This window comes from Eupeodes corollae, chromosome 1, assembly GCF_945859685.1.
Source record: "Eupeodes corollae chromosome 1, idEupCoro1.1, whole genome shotgun sequence".
NCBI lineage: Eukaryota > Metazoa > Arthropoda > Insecta > Diptera > Syrphidae > Eupeodes > Eupeodes corollae.
In genome coordinates this window covers 188,149,634-188,167,843 of record NC_079147.1, presented here as the reverse complement: position 1 = coordinate 188,167,843, position 18,210 = coordinate 188,149,634, and the positions used below count along the sequence as shown (strand labels likewise).

General features: G+C 34.7%; 1 protein-coding gene across 2 annotated transcripts in view; it reads right to left on the bottom strand.

Moving 5' to 3' along the window:
• Positions 1–18,210, bottom strand: part of LOC129939926 (serine-rich adhesin for platelets) — a 121,551-nt gene that overhangs the window by 11,554 nt on the left and 91,787 nt on the right. The window contains exons 2-6 of one of the 2 annotated variants that reach the window (XM_056048110.1): positions 10,444–10,646; positions 9,992–10,310; positions 9,761–9,906; positions 1,448–3,253; positions 1,262–1,306 (exon numbers count right to left, since the gene is read on the bottom strand). In XM_056048110.1, coding sequence (XP_055904085.1) covers positions 1,262–1,306; positions 1,448–3,253; positions 9,761–9,906; positions 9,992–10,310; positions 10,444–10,646 — 2,519 coding nt within the window. The remainder of the gene's footprint in view (positions 1–1,261; positions 1,307–1,447; positions 3,254–9,760; positions 9,907–9,991; positions 10,311–10,443; positions 10,647–18,210) is intronic. The other variant, XM_056048111.1, reaches the window with a different exon arrangement.

Sequence of the window (18,210 nt, the reverse complement as noted above, 5' to 3'; positions counted from 1 at the left end):
TGAGTTTTATTTTTTTGTGAAAACATAGAAAATCAAAAAAAGGGAAATGTGATAGGAATTCAGAAACAACAATACAACAATTAAAACTATGCATTCAAAATTTGAAAACTTAAAAACATCAAACAAAATTTTACTCAATCAATAAACAGATAAAAAGACGCCACAGAAATAATCGAGAGTTTTAAGCAACAGGTTTTGAGACACGTCGATAAATGTATTTATTTTTTAGACGCAACTGACTGATATGCAAAAAAGATTAATCACCCATGTTAATACATTTAAAGTTTACCAGATAACTTCTGCAACGAATTCGCTGCCAACACTCGACCTCGATATTCCATTTTCTTTCTTTTTATAGATAAAAGCTCCTTAAATCGAGGAACCTTAACAGAACATATAAGCTTCTGCTGTACAGAATAATAGTCCTACTAATTCCACATACTCGTATGTACTCAAGACTCTAACCGCTTAGCAGCGTTCTAGAGACAAATCTTACGTAGAATTGTTGGTACGTGACTAAGGACGTTTCCAGAGACAATCTAGCTTCAAGCAAATGTTATAACAAAAAGGAACTCCGATTTAATTCGGCAGGCAGATCATTAAGCTCGGATAAGCAAAGAGAAAACGGCTCGGAAAGCCCTTTGTCCTAAAATTTTCGGCGACATTATACCACCATACTTACGCGGGCTGCAGAGACGATGTAGACCAAGACTATTTAGGTGGAGACTTGAGCCGATGATGATGTTTTTTATACATTTTCTAAATTATTTCAAATGTTCCAAAGATGGGAATTAATATGAAGGGTTGGCAAAGCTTATAATCGGATTGTATTGACAGGTAAAAAGTTTAGCAAAAAAAAAAAAAGTTTAAAAGTTGACGCGTACGAAATAAATGTTACGGATTTTAAATAATCTAAAGGTAAGACAAAATAAATACTGTCATTAAGAAATTCCTTAAGTGACTCCAGACAATCACTCGTGACCTAGTTAAACTTAAGGGAGTCGTGATTAAGAAAAGAAAATCAGAATAAAAGAAAACTCTACACAAAACTAAACCAAAAATCAGAACAAAGAATTAGAATGGGTGATTTTTCTAACACAAAATCAAAAACTAAGAAATAATAACCTCCCATCATCAACGCAAAGAATCCTATAAAAACTCAACATCAATAAAAACAACAATACAAATAATTTTAAAGAAGAACTACGAAATAGAAAACAAGAACAAGCTTTTTGGTTTTTGAAAGTTCTCATATACTCACCGCTCGATGCGAACGGAATGGTGATTTTTTCCATACCCTCTCAAACTGTTTGGGTGAATTATTATGGATGTTCAACAGTTTGTTTATTTGTTTTTGTTTTGGTTTCGGTATTTTTTCGTACGTATATACATTATCAATGTCAATTTGGCAAAAATCATTATACTCCCATCGAGAATCACTACTTACCGATAGCCTCTTTGGTTCGTCATCGATGTCAATTTGTGTTACAGTTGTATTGGACTTGAGTGCCTCTGCCAGCATATTTAAACTTTCCACTTCAATTTTGTTATCACGGATGTCGATTCGATGCAATGTACTATTGCCACCAAATTGTAATATCGACGATAGGGTACGGATGCCAGCACAACTTAAGTGTGCGCTCTGTAATCCCAAAGTTGTAAGAGTTGTATTTTTTGACAAACTATCACGAATCGCAGCCACAAAGTCGTTTGATAGGATATTCTTTCCAATATTTAGCAATTCCAGTGATACGGTAGTTGCTAGCAAATCGGATATGAGGGGACCTGCTTCTTTGGTCAGGTTATTGTTCCACAGGGCTAATGCTTTAAGGCCGTGCGGTGTCTTACTATTATCTACAGGCACATCAAATTGCTTTTGTCTGGTTAGGGTGTCGTTTTTGGTAAGTTTCTCGTTGATTCGGGTTGAGAAATTCCCGCTAGCGTTATCACTAATGCTGCCATCTAGCGAATTATCACTGCTCAGAGAGTCCGAACTGTGCGATCGGACACGAGTTGACTGAGTTATGGTGCAAGTGGATTCGGTGCGGCGCATCCCCGGCGCTGGTGAGGGACTAGTGCCGGTTAGGGCAGCATTCTTCAGCGCTGATATATCACCACCGCTGGAACTTTCGCAGCTGGTATTTGGGGATACCGATGCTGCCATTTGTCTCAGAGGTGCGACTTCGATTGGTTTTGGTGTTGTTGTTTGGGTTATTTGTGGCGGTGGTGGTGGGGGTGCCATTTCCATGGAAGTTGACAATGGTGGAGGAGGCGGGGTGGGTGTTGGTGTGGGTGTGGTTAAAGCTTCTGTGGCTATGGTGGCCGTTTCTACTTCGTCCTTGCCATCAAATCTGTCTACAAATTCATCTGGCAAGTGTCTACTTATATCACCGTCTGATGAGCTCTCGAAAGCCGAATCTGTACTATGGGTGTCGTCAAAATCGTCCACCTTCGTTGAGTTTTTATTTACATCCAATGCTTTGGTGGGAATAGCACCCTTGGCTAAGCCAGTGTCATCGATCAACTCATGAACTTCAAAAAGAACCGCCGCCGCTGTATTATTATTATTGTTCGACGCTGGTTGATCTAGAGTTGGTTCCGCAATTGGTGTCGATGAAACTAACAACGGCGGCGGAGCCACGTTTGTACTGTCAAAAATATCATCACTTACACTGATATCCGAAGCAGCCACAGTGTCGGTTGGGGCTTCTTCGCTGCTATCACTATTATTCATGGACAAAAGTTTATCTAATTTCGATTGTCCATTCATAGGTGGCGTTGTTTTAACTGTCGATGTTTTAACTGTATCTTCATCGTCATCATCGTCTTCAACTCTTGATCCACCACCATCGTCTTCTGTGGTCGTTGCATCATCATCTTCGGCATCATTGGCATCTGTGTCTACATCAGCATCATCGGCTTCGTCATCATCGTCATCATCATCGTCGTCATCTTCTTCGGCGGGACTAGCATCACTATCGCCACTTGTCATTTCGTCATCGGTACTTGTGCCCATTCCATTTGAACCACTTGTTGTTAATGTTGTTTGAGATGATGTAGTGGTGGTGGAATTATTTGTGTTTGTGCCACTTTTGTTGCCGCTGTTGGTGTTGCCGCTATTCGCAAGCTGTTGCCGTTTTTTGTGTTCAGCTTCTGCTAAAGCATAGGCGATTGCAGCAGCAGCAATTTTCTGACGTTCTAGCTCAGTGGACTGTTCGATAAGGGCTTTGACTATTTTCATTAAGCCTTCATCCTGAAAAAGAAAAAAAAAAAATTTCGATTGAAAAATAGTGCTTGGACTTGAAATATTATATTATTAGTATAATTTATATTAAATTACCGAAGTCTACCTAAACCTAGGTTAAGAAAAATTATTTTCAAGAAGCTTTTTAAAATATTACAATGGTAATGAAAATAATGCACGCAATCCTTTAACAATGTTTGCACAAAATGTAATTGTCTTGGATCTATGATCTATTTCTACCACGAAGGATGTTTTGAAGAAGAAAAAATCATACATTTCCACTACGTTGAAAAAATCCCGCAGTTTCTTGACCAGTGCTTGCAAACGGTTTACAAAATTGGAGCGTATTGGCAGTTAAAAAAAAGAAACGTTGTGTCAAAAGACTATAACATGCTACTCTCCAACAATATAGTGGAAAAGCAATCGGAGGGCTGTTGACATTAGTTGGATCAGTAGGCGGTCCCATGCAGTCTCGACCATTTCAATTCTTTTAATTAACTCTCCAGAACGGAATTGAGAGAAAGAAGTCACAACATTAAATATTGTTCCAATTCGTCCGAGGCACCATTATTAATGAATATAGACATTTTACTAGAACATTAAAAATGAAACTCTTGATGCTGCAATAAGAAACCAAGAAGTGATTTCAGCTGTAATGAAACTTAAGGATGGAAAAACATGCGGACCGAATGGAATACCAGCAGAATTTTATAAGTATGGAACAGCAATCAATCGACTGACAACTATATATAACAATGTCACGGAAACAGGAATGATACCACTAAAATTCAAGGAGTCCATCATTTCCCTGATTCATAAGAAACGGAGCTTGGCCGTCATATAAACTATTCACGCTGGTCTTGCAAAAACGTTTTAATAAATGGATAGAAGACAACAAGCATTTAAAGGAGTTTCAAGCAGGCTTTAGGACAGGTAAATCGACGGTTGACCACATTTTTACCCTAAAAGTATCGCAGAAATATTCCTCAATAAGGACCAGGAGCTATGTATATACGTTTTTCGTTGACTTTAAATCTGCATTTGATATGATCGATAGACATGCGCTTATCTACAAGCTGTATACTAAAGAAATGTCATGGAAGTTCGGGAGAGTTATTCAGAATCTATATGCCGGTACAATTGCTAAGGTATGGAATGGAGAAGAGTTGTCGAGAGGGTTTAAAACACAATCGGGAGTCAGACAAGGCTGTACATTGAGTCCGAGTCTGTTCGCCTTGTTTATTGAAGATCTTATAGACCTCTTACCAGGTGGCATAGACTTCGAAGGACAAATAATAAAAGCATTGTTGTTTGCGGACGACATTGTTCTTTTGACAACATCACCTGAATCATTGCAGTTAATGATAAACCGCCTGTATCAATATTGTCAGCTTTGGAGTTTGATGGTGAATCTTAATAAGTCCAAAATTTTGATTTTTAAACCAGGACGACGCAATTCAGCAAAAGCAAAATAGTTTTATAATGGAGAGGTCATTGAAGTTGTCACGGAATTCAAATACAATGGAGTTCACTTGAGCATGGAAATTCATCTAAGAGAGAAGCTAGTTAAGCCTAAAGGTGCAATTAGTGCAACTTGCAAAAGATGTTTTTCTACATGTATAGTACATAGCAGCAAGTCCAAGAGATTTGAAGAGGTATCTGAGTCTGTCATGTTTTACGCGGCACAAACTTGGGGAACGAAACAATAAGAAACAGTTGAGAAACTTCTCCGATACTATATTAAGCGAATTTTCAGACTGCCATCAAATACACCCAACTATGTTACTATGTTGGAATCAGGATTATCACCTATGTTCATACGAACCCTAAAAATGCAAGTTGATTACATCTTGAGAGTTATGAAGATGAGCAATAATAGGCTTCCAAAGATAGTAGCGCTTCAAGTTATACGAACCAAAACAAGTTGGTGTGCTGATTGGATAACTTTGGCAAGAGAATGTGGAATGGAACTTTGTGTTATAACCAGGATGATTTAAAAGCTTCTTTATACCAACTCATTTCCGCAATGGACATAAATCAACGAGAGAAATACTTGAATGACGTCAAAGGATCTATATACAGGCAGCTCTACTGTCAACTAAATTACAACTTGGTAGAGAGGAATTATTTTATGGACGATAATAGCATTGTTGACATTTCAATGATGGTTAAATTGAGAGGCGAAGTAATGCAGCTGCATTTTATATCTCACAGGGATGACTTACCAATTACATGTTCATTGTGCAATTTAAAGAAAAGGGAGGATGTCCAGTTCTTAAGGAAATAAGAAGGAATGCTTTTGGTAGCGAAATACTGACGCAAAATCAGGTTATACTCTTGCTTAAAAATATGGAAGTTAAAAAATTATATCAATTCTGCAGGCTAGCTCTTCTCTATAGAATTATAAATAAAAGTTTTTAAATATATTATTGAGTTATGTTATCTTTTTTTATGATTTGTCAACTACAACAGCAGTAAGGCCAAACTTTTTGTTTTTTTATTTGTAAACTTTATACAAAATTGTAATTAACGTTATCAAAATAAAAACCAATCTAATCTAAATCTAAAAATCATTAAATTAATTTTTTTATTTTTTATAATTAGCAAACACTAAAAGGGTTTTTTATACCTTTAATATGCCAAAGACACAGTGTGAGCATTAGGAAAAGAGGAAAGGGTTGGATAGGAGGTGTCGGTGTACATTGGTTTTAAATTTCTGAACATTGCAATGACAGGGAAAGATAGAGCGTGGCAAGGCGTTCCACATTCGCGTAGTACGGCTAAAAAAGAATCTCTGTACTTCATAGTACGGCCGAAGTTGGGCTCAAGGGTAAACTGATGGGCATTCCTAGAAGCGCGGGTATTACGGTTAAATTGTTTAAGGGGAGGAATGCAACTGGCTATTTCACTAGAGCATAGTCCGTTAAAATAACGGTAAAAAAGGGTGAGGCAAGAAACCTTGCGTCGATGGTCGAGTGATGTAAACGAGTTGATGATGTTAATGTCACCAATCATTTTCAAAGCTCTTTTTTGAATACTGTCCAAGAGGCTTAAATAAGTTACTGGAGCACCAGCCCAGAGATGAGAGTTATATTCAAGTTTCAGACGTATATAGGTTTTGTAGATTGTAGCCAGATCAGACGGAGACAAACATTTCTTGCAACGTCTCAAAAAACCTAGACATCTTGCGGCATTTTTGGCATTGTTCGTAGATTGACATGCTAGAGTTATTCTTTCAATCATCTAAGTTTTTTTTCACAGGTATTGCCTATTATGAGGAACTGACAAATGCTCTAAGACAAATTCTTGTCACGAGTAGTGCTTCTCTAATTAGCTGTATACAAACTATAGGTTCATTTCCATTCCTGACAATATTCAAACATAGAAATAATTGTTATTTGTAAGTCCAGGTCCCTGTTCTGTTTTCAAACCACCAAATTTGTTTTTATTTTAGTAGAATTAGGTGAGGTTAGAGTTGCAATCAATAAGTCTTGAATCGGTCTAGTATAATACCAAATTAATATAATAAAAAGATTGTATCCTTTCGTATAGATCATAGGTTTTCAAGAATATAAGGAATGGGTTGTTTTTTTTCTACACTGTATTTACAAAAATTATTTGAGTATGCGCCAGTGTCCAGTGCAAAAAGATCTAGGCAGGTTATCATGTATTCCCTCTTGATATTAGTAAGGAACTCATCCTAATTGTATTTGAATCTAAAGAGTTTAAAATGTCAATTGAATCTGAAAGGAGAATTACTCACAACTATTTGCGTGCCTTAGATACCTAGGGGAGCCAGATGGATTAAAGTCTCGCACTAGAGGTATTTAAATTGTATACAAGACTGCTTAGGTTGTCAAAGTTTATTGCTTCGTCTATAGAATTATATCATACTACCACGCTCGCCGCTGCGATGTAAAGAAGAATAGCTCTATTTTAAAATGCATAGATATATAAAGCTAATGAGGAGTTCAAGTTTGGGGTTGTAGATCAATAGGCACCATCAATAAATACTTGAATGAAATGCGCTTGTAGACCATGATAGGCTTCACAAAAAAGGGAACACCAATGTGAGGCGTTCCTGTGCTAACAGATCTTTAATCATTATCCCTATATTCAAAGATGATATTTTTGTTATTAACCCGACAAAATCTGGGTTCAATCCTAACCTGTACCACCTAAGTTTATTGCTCACTGAGTGATCGGATCCTTCGAACTTTGTGATCAAATCAAATATTAAAGAGTAATTTCTCTTACTTGAAAATTTCTATCTCTAAAAATGAACGTTTCTTTAATATGTTTTATAAATATATTTTTCAAATCACGTAAATAGGACATATCCCATCCAGTGAAAGACGACCCTAAGCTTTTCGTTTTTATAGATCTTAATTATTTCGTGATTTTCAGGGAAAAATGTTGTTCTATTTCAAACTTATTCATCTATCTTACTTGTTTTGTTCAATTTGTTAACAAAAAAATACGTGACTATTTGTGCGTTTCTTCTTCCTGGTACTAAAAATAATAATTTAGCAACTCATTTGTGTACACTTTTGTCAGACAAGTACAAATAAACAATTTCTAAATAAATAAACAATTCCTAAATAAATAAACAGTATATATAATATGATTATTATTATTTAAACAGCCGGATGAAGTTTTGAAAAATAAAATACTAGAAAACAAAAATACACCTTCAAATTTTTGGAATCTTACGCCACGCAGTCTGGTATTCCAATTTGGGACAGGAAAACATAACAACAAAATCAAGCAAGGGTCAATTTAAATAAGGTAAATTTGTTTTTTTTTTTTTTTTAAATTAAGCAAACAAATAAAGTGCTAACTATCATAAATAATAATTCTCTACAAAAAATCAAATAATTCGCTCTATATTTTTAACCTAACTATTTTTTATTAAAATAATTTAGAGCAAAATTGTTAGGTGAGAACTAATTTTAACTTAATAAAATGAACAATTTTAAAGCAGATGTGTTAAAAAAAATATGAGAAATAATTTATATTTAAGTTCTTGCAAATTGAAGGCGAATAAAATAAGAACTTTGGAAACTTTGGCAAAGGGTTTGTTCGTAGATTATGGTCTAACTAGGTTTAGATATTCGCGTGCAACAGATGGCGTATTTGTTGACATTAACTTTTTGGAAAATAATAAACAAATATTAAAACTATTGTCAAAGGACAATTTTATTCTAAGTAACTTTGAAAACCAGAATGAGAAAAAGTACGATTTTAATTTTCCAATCTTTATCTTTGTGTGAAGACTTGGCAAGATGCTTTGAGGGTTTTATTCTGAAAGGCATTCGTACTACAGTTAATACGGAATCAAAACAACATATTTTTAGGACTTTACAAAATTGAAAAATGAATAATAAAAATAAGTTGAAATAAATTGTGAAGAAATATATCAGAGCTCATCTTTAATGTTAAAATTACTTCTTAGTGTTTTTACATTGAGCATAACTTTACGAACAAAATTTTACTTTCTTCTAGTGCAGTATATCGGTGTCAACGAAATTAATTTTTGATGTTTTTGAATATGAAAACTTCAAATCCATGCTGTACGGTATGTGATGTGAACTATTAATGTTAAGAGTTGAGTCTTCAAAAATTCAGTTGATTGAACTGATTTACGTTTATTACTTGACGTCTTTTATTGATTTAAGATTTCCATCAAAACAAATCAGAATAAACTGTTTTAGGGCCCATGATTTATCATTCATTTTGTAAAACCACCTTTAAATAAACATTTCTTGACACCAATCGACCTACACTAGCTTTTGTTTGAGACAATCTTAAAAGTTATTGAACAGGAGCAGACGACATAAAGGACTCGAAGCTAAGGCACCGATCTATAATCTTATTGGCATGCTTCCAAAAATGAGCCTTTCAATTAAGACCGCTTTATTTATTATTTAGACTAGAAGTCTACATCATATGTCAAAATGACAGCTGATCATGTTTCAACTGAAAGCTGAAGTTTATTAATCTGTGATTGATTTATTTTCAGCACAATTTCATTTAATGTTTTGTGAACTGTCAAGTTAGAAAAGAAATAAGTGATATTTCTTTACACTACAAAATACAAATCTTGAAAAAGTTGTTGGCTGTCTAATGATTGTTTTGTAGACAACAAGGTTTTTCGAACTTTTTGAACGATGAAATGAAAATAGAGGTTAGTAGAGTAAAGTTCCAAGTTTAAAATGTATGACACTTAAAAAACTGACTAGTTGCTTTGGTCAAAACTGTGTTCAAGGAATGCAGCTGACTGCAGATGCAGCCCCTTTTGTTTTCTGAACCTGCACCTTCTATTATTTATGGTAGCTCTTGTCTCCCTGTGTGTCACAAAATGATCCATTTGTATAGCTAAATATGATCAGTCTTTTGATGACGGTTTTGGAACGAAGTATATATAAGCGGTCATGTTTAAAAGCACCTAAAACACCTCATTTCACCGAGGCTAGAAATATAGAGAAACATTTTAGTAATCAATTTGAAACTCACCTTTATATTGTTATTGCTTATATCAATTAACTGTAAAAAGTGATTTGTTCTGAGTAATTGTGCTATTTTATCAGCATCCGTGCATGTGAGATCATTGTACGCAAGCCATAGCTCTTTTAAAATCTGATTATTACGTAATTTTGTACCTGAAATAAAATGACACATTTGTTAAAAAGAAATGGTTTTTAAGGTATCTTAAAACTCAGTCTACTAAGACTTATATGTACTTACATAACGAGTCCAATGGATGACCCCTCAGTCCGCAGTGTTCTAATTTAATTGTATGCAAATTTGATGAATTTAATGCACTACCCAAACTATCGGCACAATTTTTTGACAATGGATTACCCTGAGCATTTAATACTTGTAATGCTCTACTATGACTAACCATATAGATGCAAGATGTCCAGCCACGTGGAGTCATGCCATCTGCATTCGAAGATATATCCAATTCATTTGTTACTTCATAATATTCAAACATATCGAATAGGGCACTAGCGGCAGCTTCATTCAGATCACAAGATGAGACATCAATGGATTTATATTGAACCTGCAAGGGAGTGGAATATTTTAAGAATTTTATATCTTAAATAAACTCACTCAAAGCGGTGATGATGATGATCATGATCATGATTATGGTAGGGTTTACACATAATTATGATGAATCATAGTTATTTTTTTACCCTTTTAAATATCTCCTCGAGGGCTTCACAATCGGCAGGCATAAGTTTGATGTTTTTTAATAATAAACATGGCTGGCGAATTGATTTATCCAGTTCAATCAATTTCAAATGTTCTAAAACTGATGGAATCGGTGTTGTATTGTGTTTATTGCAGGATTGGACATAAAGTTCAGCTATTTCAGAGATACTTTTCACCATGCAAACTGTAAAAAAAAAGAAGAATAAAATTGAAATTATTAACAAATTTTAAAAAACTGAGTGTATGATTTGTATAAATTCAAGTTAATCTAAAAAAATATAACATTAACCTATTATAATTCAGAAGCCGGAGGCATAAGAACAAAGACATAATCAACAGTTTTTATAGTTTTTGAAACCATTCGTCTAAGGAATAGAACTAAGGCAAAGGTTAGACAGGTATAGAGGTAGGTTGGTCAATACAAATAGCAAGGATCGTTAAAGTAGAAACATATGAAACTATATCCTTAACCTCAAATCCAAACGGCTTCTACAAGTCCTTTGAAACTCCAAGGAGAGTTACATGTTATCCTTAAAGCAGTGTACATTCAAGCTTTTGACATATCTATTTTGCCGTGGGGCTTGAGTTACTGTTGTTTCATCATTTGTTTTTCTAGGTAGTAAATTGTAGCAAGATCAGAAGGTGTAAACAATTTCTTGCACTTAGCACCATTCTTGACGATTTCGAATATGTGATCATTCCACAACAAGTGGTTTGTAATGCACATACTCAGAACTGAAAGCTGTTCAATGTCCTCGATACAATTTCCAACCATGGATAGTGGCATTGGGAGAGGGTTACACTTTTTCGACAGTAGATAGCACTGAGTTTTTGAAGGTTAAAAACGCTTTTTGATTCCCAATTGGACAATGCTGTCAGGATCAGAATTTTATAAGCTTATCACAGGCTTCCCTTGGTAGTTCACATCCCACGAACAAGGGTGAGGATCTCTGAGAAGTCGTCGATATTACTTTTTCTTAGAGCCAAAAAACATGTTTTCGGCTTCAGACTCGTTAGTACATTCCAAGTAGACTTTTAATGGACTTGGAAGTAAAAGTGTGGATGGGGTTTAGTATATTCGTCGTTACGAGGTAGAGGTTTGAATAAGTTCAGATTATTAGAGTGGCAAAAATGAGGAGGGTTGAAACCTTATTTTATGGTGTTTCTATGATAAAATTTTTAGTAGAATTAAATGGATAGCGATATCAAGTACGAAGGGCACAAAAATGATAAATCGAATTGCTGCGCTCGTGGACAAGTAGTCTGTACGTTGGACTTTGCTAAGTTCATCGTGATGTGAAGATATGTCCAGCGCATGTTTTAATCCTATTTCCCTTTATTCAGGATCAAGGTTATCAGGAGTGACAAAAAATGATCAAATAAGAAGCAAGAAGATAATATGACGCCTTATTTCTGAAAATATGTCATGTATAAAGAATATGTCCTGAGAACCCAGATCAAAGATAAAAGCAACCAACCCATTTAAAAATCTGTTTCAGGATGTCTTCACTCTTCAATACCCATTTATAAAGCAATTAATACAATGCTTTTCGCTTTTGTTTAAACAAAGTACCTATTCTATTGTCATATCTCATCGCATCGCATCATCCATCCAGATTCATCAGAAATGCTTTTGTGTTCCAGTTATACAAAAATTGCCAGTCAGTCACCATAATTACTCATTTCATACAATGACCTTAACCTTAAATACGTTTATTTCAAGAATAAATAATAATTACAAAAAAAATAAACAAAATAAATTAAAGGCTATCCTTCAATGCGTTCGATTAAGCTTGTTGATTTGTGGGAAAGACATATACATATATGTATATGTACCTTACCTTGCAGTTCATGTGACGCACAATTTCAAGATTGGTTTTAGTCACGTATTCTTTCATTGCATTTATATTGGTTTCTTCTTTCGTCTATATGCAGAAAGTCGAGAGTCCTCATCCTTGCCATAGGCAACCCACTATTTATTGTTAGCCCCCATTAAGATGTCTCATTGAGTGGGCCAAAAAAAAAAGAGACCAAACCAAGAACAGAGACAAAGCCAAATAAAAAAAATAAAAATAAGTTAAAAGGGAAACAAATTCCCCACATTGTGTGCATTTTCGAGGAAATGGCCATGACAACAATGGCACCAGAAGAAAAACAACGATGCAATGATGACGACCATCGTCGTCGTCGACGCACCGCAGCGGTGGAGGTGGTGTGAGTGGTAGTGGTAGTGGCGGCGCGGTGACTAGAACATAGCTTGTACTGGTGTGCTGTGATGTCTCTTAAAAAAGAATTGTTGCAGTGTCATTTTCATTGTTGTACCTATGTACGTATATCGCGAGCGATATTCTGATATTGTTTGAATAATGAAATATCGCCTTGACATACATTTTTAGAAATTCAATTCAACCAGAATTCATTGAGAGAGAACAGTTGGTTTGCTTAGTATTGGAAAAAGGTAAATGCCATTTTATGATTTTATTTTTTCAAAAAAAGGAGAATAAATCAAAATTAACAATTCGTCAACCGACCCCAACCCCAACTCCTATCCCTAACCTACCATCACCACCCATATCGACCAGAACGATGAACGAACTGTGTCATCAATTTTTAATGGATGAACTAATGAGTTTTCTAGAAGCACGATATAATAATATGATAGCTTATCCACACTGTTTTATAGCCAAGCAAGTGCAAGGATAGCAAGGACTTTATAATGCAATTGGCATTTCAAATAGAATAGCTGCTTATTTTCATTTCTGTTTTCGTTTTTTATTTTATATCCATCTATAAAATGAGAAACCGATATGATGGCCTGAAGGTTTGTTTTTCCTGTTGGTAGGATAGTACCGCCACTTCCTACTCCTCACCACTTATCATCAATATAATGAATTCATTTCTGTGATGGCCTAGACATGACTCAAAAACAGTTAACCCTCTCTGCAACGTTCAAGGATGTGTTCTTAACAATGAAAACAATATTATTATGTACATAAGTATTTTGTTTGCTTTTTTTATTTCATATAAAATGCAACAAGGATATTGCGGTAATTAATTTTGTTTGTTTGCATTTTATATTTCGATTAAGGAAGGAGTCAAAAAAAAATATATACATACACAACCTCAACCGTCACGAAATTATAGGGAATTTTATAATTTCCAAAAGGAAACTTGAAAGTGTTTCAAAATGGAAATGAGCAACATTCTAAAATAAAAGGAATATTGGTTTTTGTGTGCAGGTTGGCTGTTTGAATACATCCAACTTGCAGTTTGTGGTTTTTTGAGAAGGATTTACTCTATTTATGTTCAAATCAATGGAATAAACACTCTACGACCTTGTGCAAGAAGTGCCAAAAAATAAACTAGGACATGAAGTTCTACTCTATAGAAACATCCTCCTCGTTAATGGTGTATGTATGAATTTACCTATATAATATTTTGTTTTATTTAAGCATTTTCTCTGACCTCATTGTAAATGAGTATTGAAATTTCGGTCGGTCTCTAACAAAAATGTATATAGATTATAATATATTTATGTAAAGGATTTTGAATGAGTTTAAATTGGCGGAGAAAATTTAAAAAACCGAAAGAATAATCTGATTTAAATGACAATGGATGACCTTTCAATAGGGAATGGCGCCAAATGTTGGTCATTTAATGTGCTCTTAAAGCAATTAAGGAGGTTAAAAACGAGGATTTTGGCTACTGATTTGGTTAATTATCCAAAAGTTTGTCGGGTCCCACAGTATGACGTTTGTACTTTTATATAGAAGATTTAACGCTATAGGCTTTTAGTTTGGAATCAATACAAGAAGCTAAGTGGGTGAACCATGGATTTAATGGCTGCGTTCAATCTCGTGTTGGTTAGGCAGGAGTTTGGTACATAAATTGAGATAGCTCGCAAAAAAAAAAATAAAAACAATTTTCAGCGGTTTTTAAAATAAATTATCGAGTAGATAATTTTTATAATTCACCCGACTTTTAACAAAAACAATATCCATTTGAAATTAATTTTTGGATTCCTTCAAATTCAACCATATGATGAATCAACTGTTCTGTCAAATAAAAAAAAATGCTTGGATACTATTGGCTTCCTTTTTTGACATTCCATCTGTTTTCGCTCAGCTGTCATTTTACATGCAAAACAGTAACAAAAAGGTATCCGGATACCCTATATGACAGCTCATAATGAATAAAATAAATAAATTGGGTGGCACGTAACCCACTCCCGATGCCGCTATCCATGAGCGGCACTTGCATCCAGGAAACTAATCAACTTTCAGTACTCGGTATGAATATCACAGATCACCTCTTATGGAATAATCACATATTCGATATCGCCAAAAATGCTGCAAGCTGCTTAGGATTTCTCTGAAGATGCACGAAATTTGTCACCCCTTCTGATCTGGTTATAATCTACAAAGCTTTTATCCGTCCAAAGCTTGAATATAATTCGCATATCTGGGCAGGTGCCCCCAAAACAAGTTTAAATCTCTCGGATAGAATTCAAAAAAGGGCTTTAAAAATGATAGGCGACAGAACTATAATCGAAACATTTACATCGCTATAACACCGTCGCAATGTTTCATGTCTTTCGTTATTTTATAGATATTTTTACAAACAATGTTCTGTCGAATTAGCCAGTTGCATTCCACCCCTTAAACAATTCAGCCGTAATACTCGTACTTCTAGGAATGCCCATCAGTTTACACTTGAGCTCAATTTCGGGCGTACTGTCAAGTACAGAGATTCTTTCTTAAATCGCACATCGAGAATGTGGAATGCTTTGGCCAACTCTGTTTTTCCCTCCCATTTTGATGTTCAGAACTTTAAGACCAATGTGCACCGGTATCTCCTTTTAAATCCTTCCCTATTTTCCTAACGCTCGCACTGTGTGAATATTAAAAAAAAAAAAAAAAAAACAACAGTCCTTTGGGAACCAGGGCCTAGCGACTTACAACTCTCAACCATTCCTGTGTCCGAGTACTGTTGTCAGGAATTAAAGGGACCTACAATTTTAGTCCGAATCCCAACGGATAATTTGAGAAGGCACTTTTTCATGTAAGAATTACTCTTGAAGGATTTGTCAATTCCTCGCAAATTAAGGTGGCACAGGCGGGGATTGAACCCAAGACCCCTTGCATGACGCACTAACCATCATACCACGGGTACTACGCTCATAATAAAGCCAAGTGAAAAAATGCCAACTTTAAAAAAACTGGCATTATTAAACTTAACAAAAACCAAATAAGGCCAACTTGTTTTAAACAAAGGGAAATATCCCTGCACTAGGGTGAGTATAAACAGTAAGGTAGGGCACTCTGCCCACTTGCATTCTTCCTCTTTAAACACATGCTAGAATTGTTTCTTTAAACTCTTTTAAGGCGACAATGTTATCCGTTTATATAAGTTGGTTAACCACAAGTCCTATAAGTTATGTTCAGTTAGACTGAATAATTTCTAAAGAGAATTCTCAAAATAAGGATTTCCTTAATGAAAATAACAAACTTAACAAAAATACTGATTCACGCATTTGAGATCATTTGTTGAAAATTTTGTTTCATCATAAAGTTGTTGACATTAATCTTTATAAACTATACAATATACAATATCATTCATATTCTATGAAACCTTTCGACTTTTTTGAGGTAATTTTTAGCCAATTTTTCTTACGTTTAAGGTTGCTTCTCGGCTATAAATTGAATAATGTTGATTTTTAAAGAGTCTATAATTTGAAAATTCTTCCGTCTTTGAAATAGCTCCACAGAAAATATAGAACTCTGTTAAATCTTATGGTCTTACTGGAGAACCAAACCTTGGAACTACGCTATAGTTCTGTTGTGTGGATTGGTCGGGGTCCAAGTCGTGATCAATCGATTGCACAAAAAGTAGCTTCGTGTGAATTCAACTTTTGTAGTAAATGAATAACATTCAACTAATATTATGACACTTCAAATGACAGCTGAGTATGACAGATGCCAAAGGCCTTAGCCGACAACTTGAAATACGAAATGTATGTCCCGTTGTAATTTAAACATATTTTTCATCAGCTCTGAGTGTTTAAAAAAAGTTATTTTTAATTTAATAAAAGAAAAGAAACAAACAAATTTTTAGCATTTTTGCAAGAGGCTTACAAATGACTCTAATCACATCACTAGCATTCACAAAGCTAGTGGCTACGTGGTCAAAATTCAACTAGCTTTGTGAATGCAAAACTACACTACAAAGCTAGTCAATCTGGAACTGTCATATTATTGACAAATGCAAATATATAAAATAAGAAAAAGTTTTGATTTGATAACTTTAACTTATCTTTCGTGTTTTTAAATTCAATAAAATAAAATTCAAGACAAAATTTTAATGATTTATATTAGTATTTAAATACTAAACGATTTATTTCATTTTGAATTCGTGTGGTTTACCCATCAGCTGATTGTGAAACGTCAAAATTATTCTCCACTAACTTTCTAGACGAATTTTGTACACTACGTCGGAGGGGAAATTTCAACTACTTTTTTAGTTTTATTTAGCCAATCAGAATCCCTTGTAACATGAATCTAAAATCTTAATTTAGTAGGGAAGTGACAGCCGATTATTTTGAGCTAACTTTTAGTGAAGGGGAATTTCTGGTGATTCAGTGTTCTTCAAACACCAAATCAGTTTTTGGAAAAAATTAAGTGAAATAGAAACAATATTAGTCTAAACTGTTCTTAAACTGTATTTTCAACTATTTGCTCAGTTTTACTTTAGCCGAATTTAATTTGTTCTTTTATTTTTAACATATGACCCAGCTTGAAATTGGTGATAGTTTTCATGAACCTTCAATTCACTACACTACTCTGCCTTGGCTATTTTCTTTTTGAACAAACCTAATGAGGATAAATGTATTTGTTGATAAAGCCGGTTAACAAAAACACTGTTTCATAATCTAGGAAATCTTCATTTACAGTGAACACTCAATAAATTTTAAATTGGCAACTGAAAAACCTTTCTGTCTTATTTTAAGGCGAACGCAAACTTAAGTCTAGCTTTAAGTATGTTTTGGACAAGTTTTGGTTACGAAAACTTTCAAAATGAAAACATGCGTGTTAGTTTAGGTTAAGGTGGCTGTAGACAGAAAAACCAACACACTTAAATCAATATAGTTGGTGCTTTGTGAACAACATGGATCATAAAATCTACTTTACTCGTTGAACTAGTTAGAGCTTAGCTATCAAGCGTATGAAACAATAGATGTATCTGCAGAAAGCTCCAAGTCGAAAAGCAGAAACAAAAATGAGTGTTTAGCAACAAGTATTGGTCACATTAACTTAGTTGACAGAAAAGTCAGTTTTGTGGATCTCTTTCTTTATAGTATGCTTTAGAATAAGTTCACAGGGAGCCAGAGTTATACCGATATTGGATTTGCTGCTTGTTACAGGTAAAGTTGTGCCATTTTTTGCAAATTAGTCTGCTTTTAAGTTTCCTGAAAAGTCTCTATAACCCGGCACCAAGATAAGGTGAATGTTAAACTGTTAAGCCATCTCCACAAAAGTGATAGACTGTTTCGAGCTGGGAGTTTATTGAGACAGAGACCAATGATTTTATGGCAGCTTGACTATCTGAGAAGATGCGTATATCGGTAGTCGATGTCAAGTTTTCCCTAAGCCAAGTGAGGGCTTCTTTGAGGGTCAGAAGTTTTGCCAGGAACATGCCAAAATTATCACTCACTATATTTAAATAAATGGTCTTAATATTTAATTTGGAAC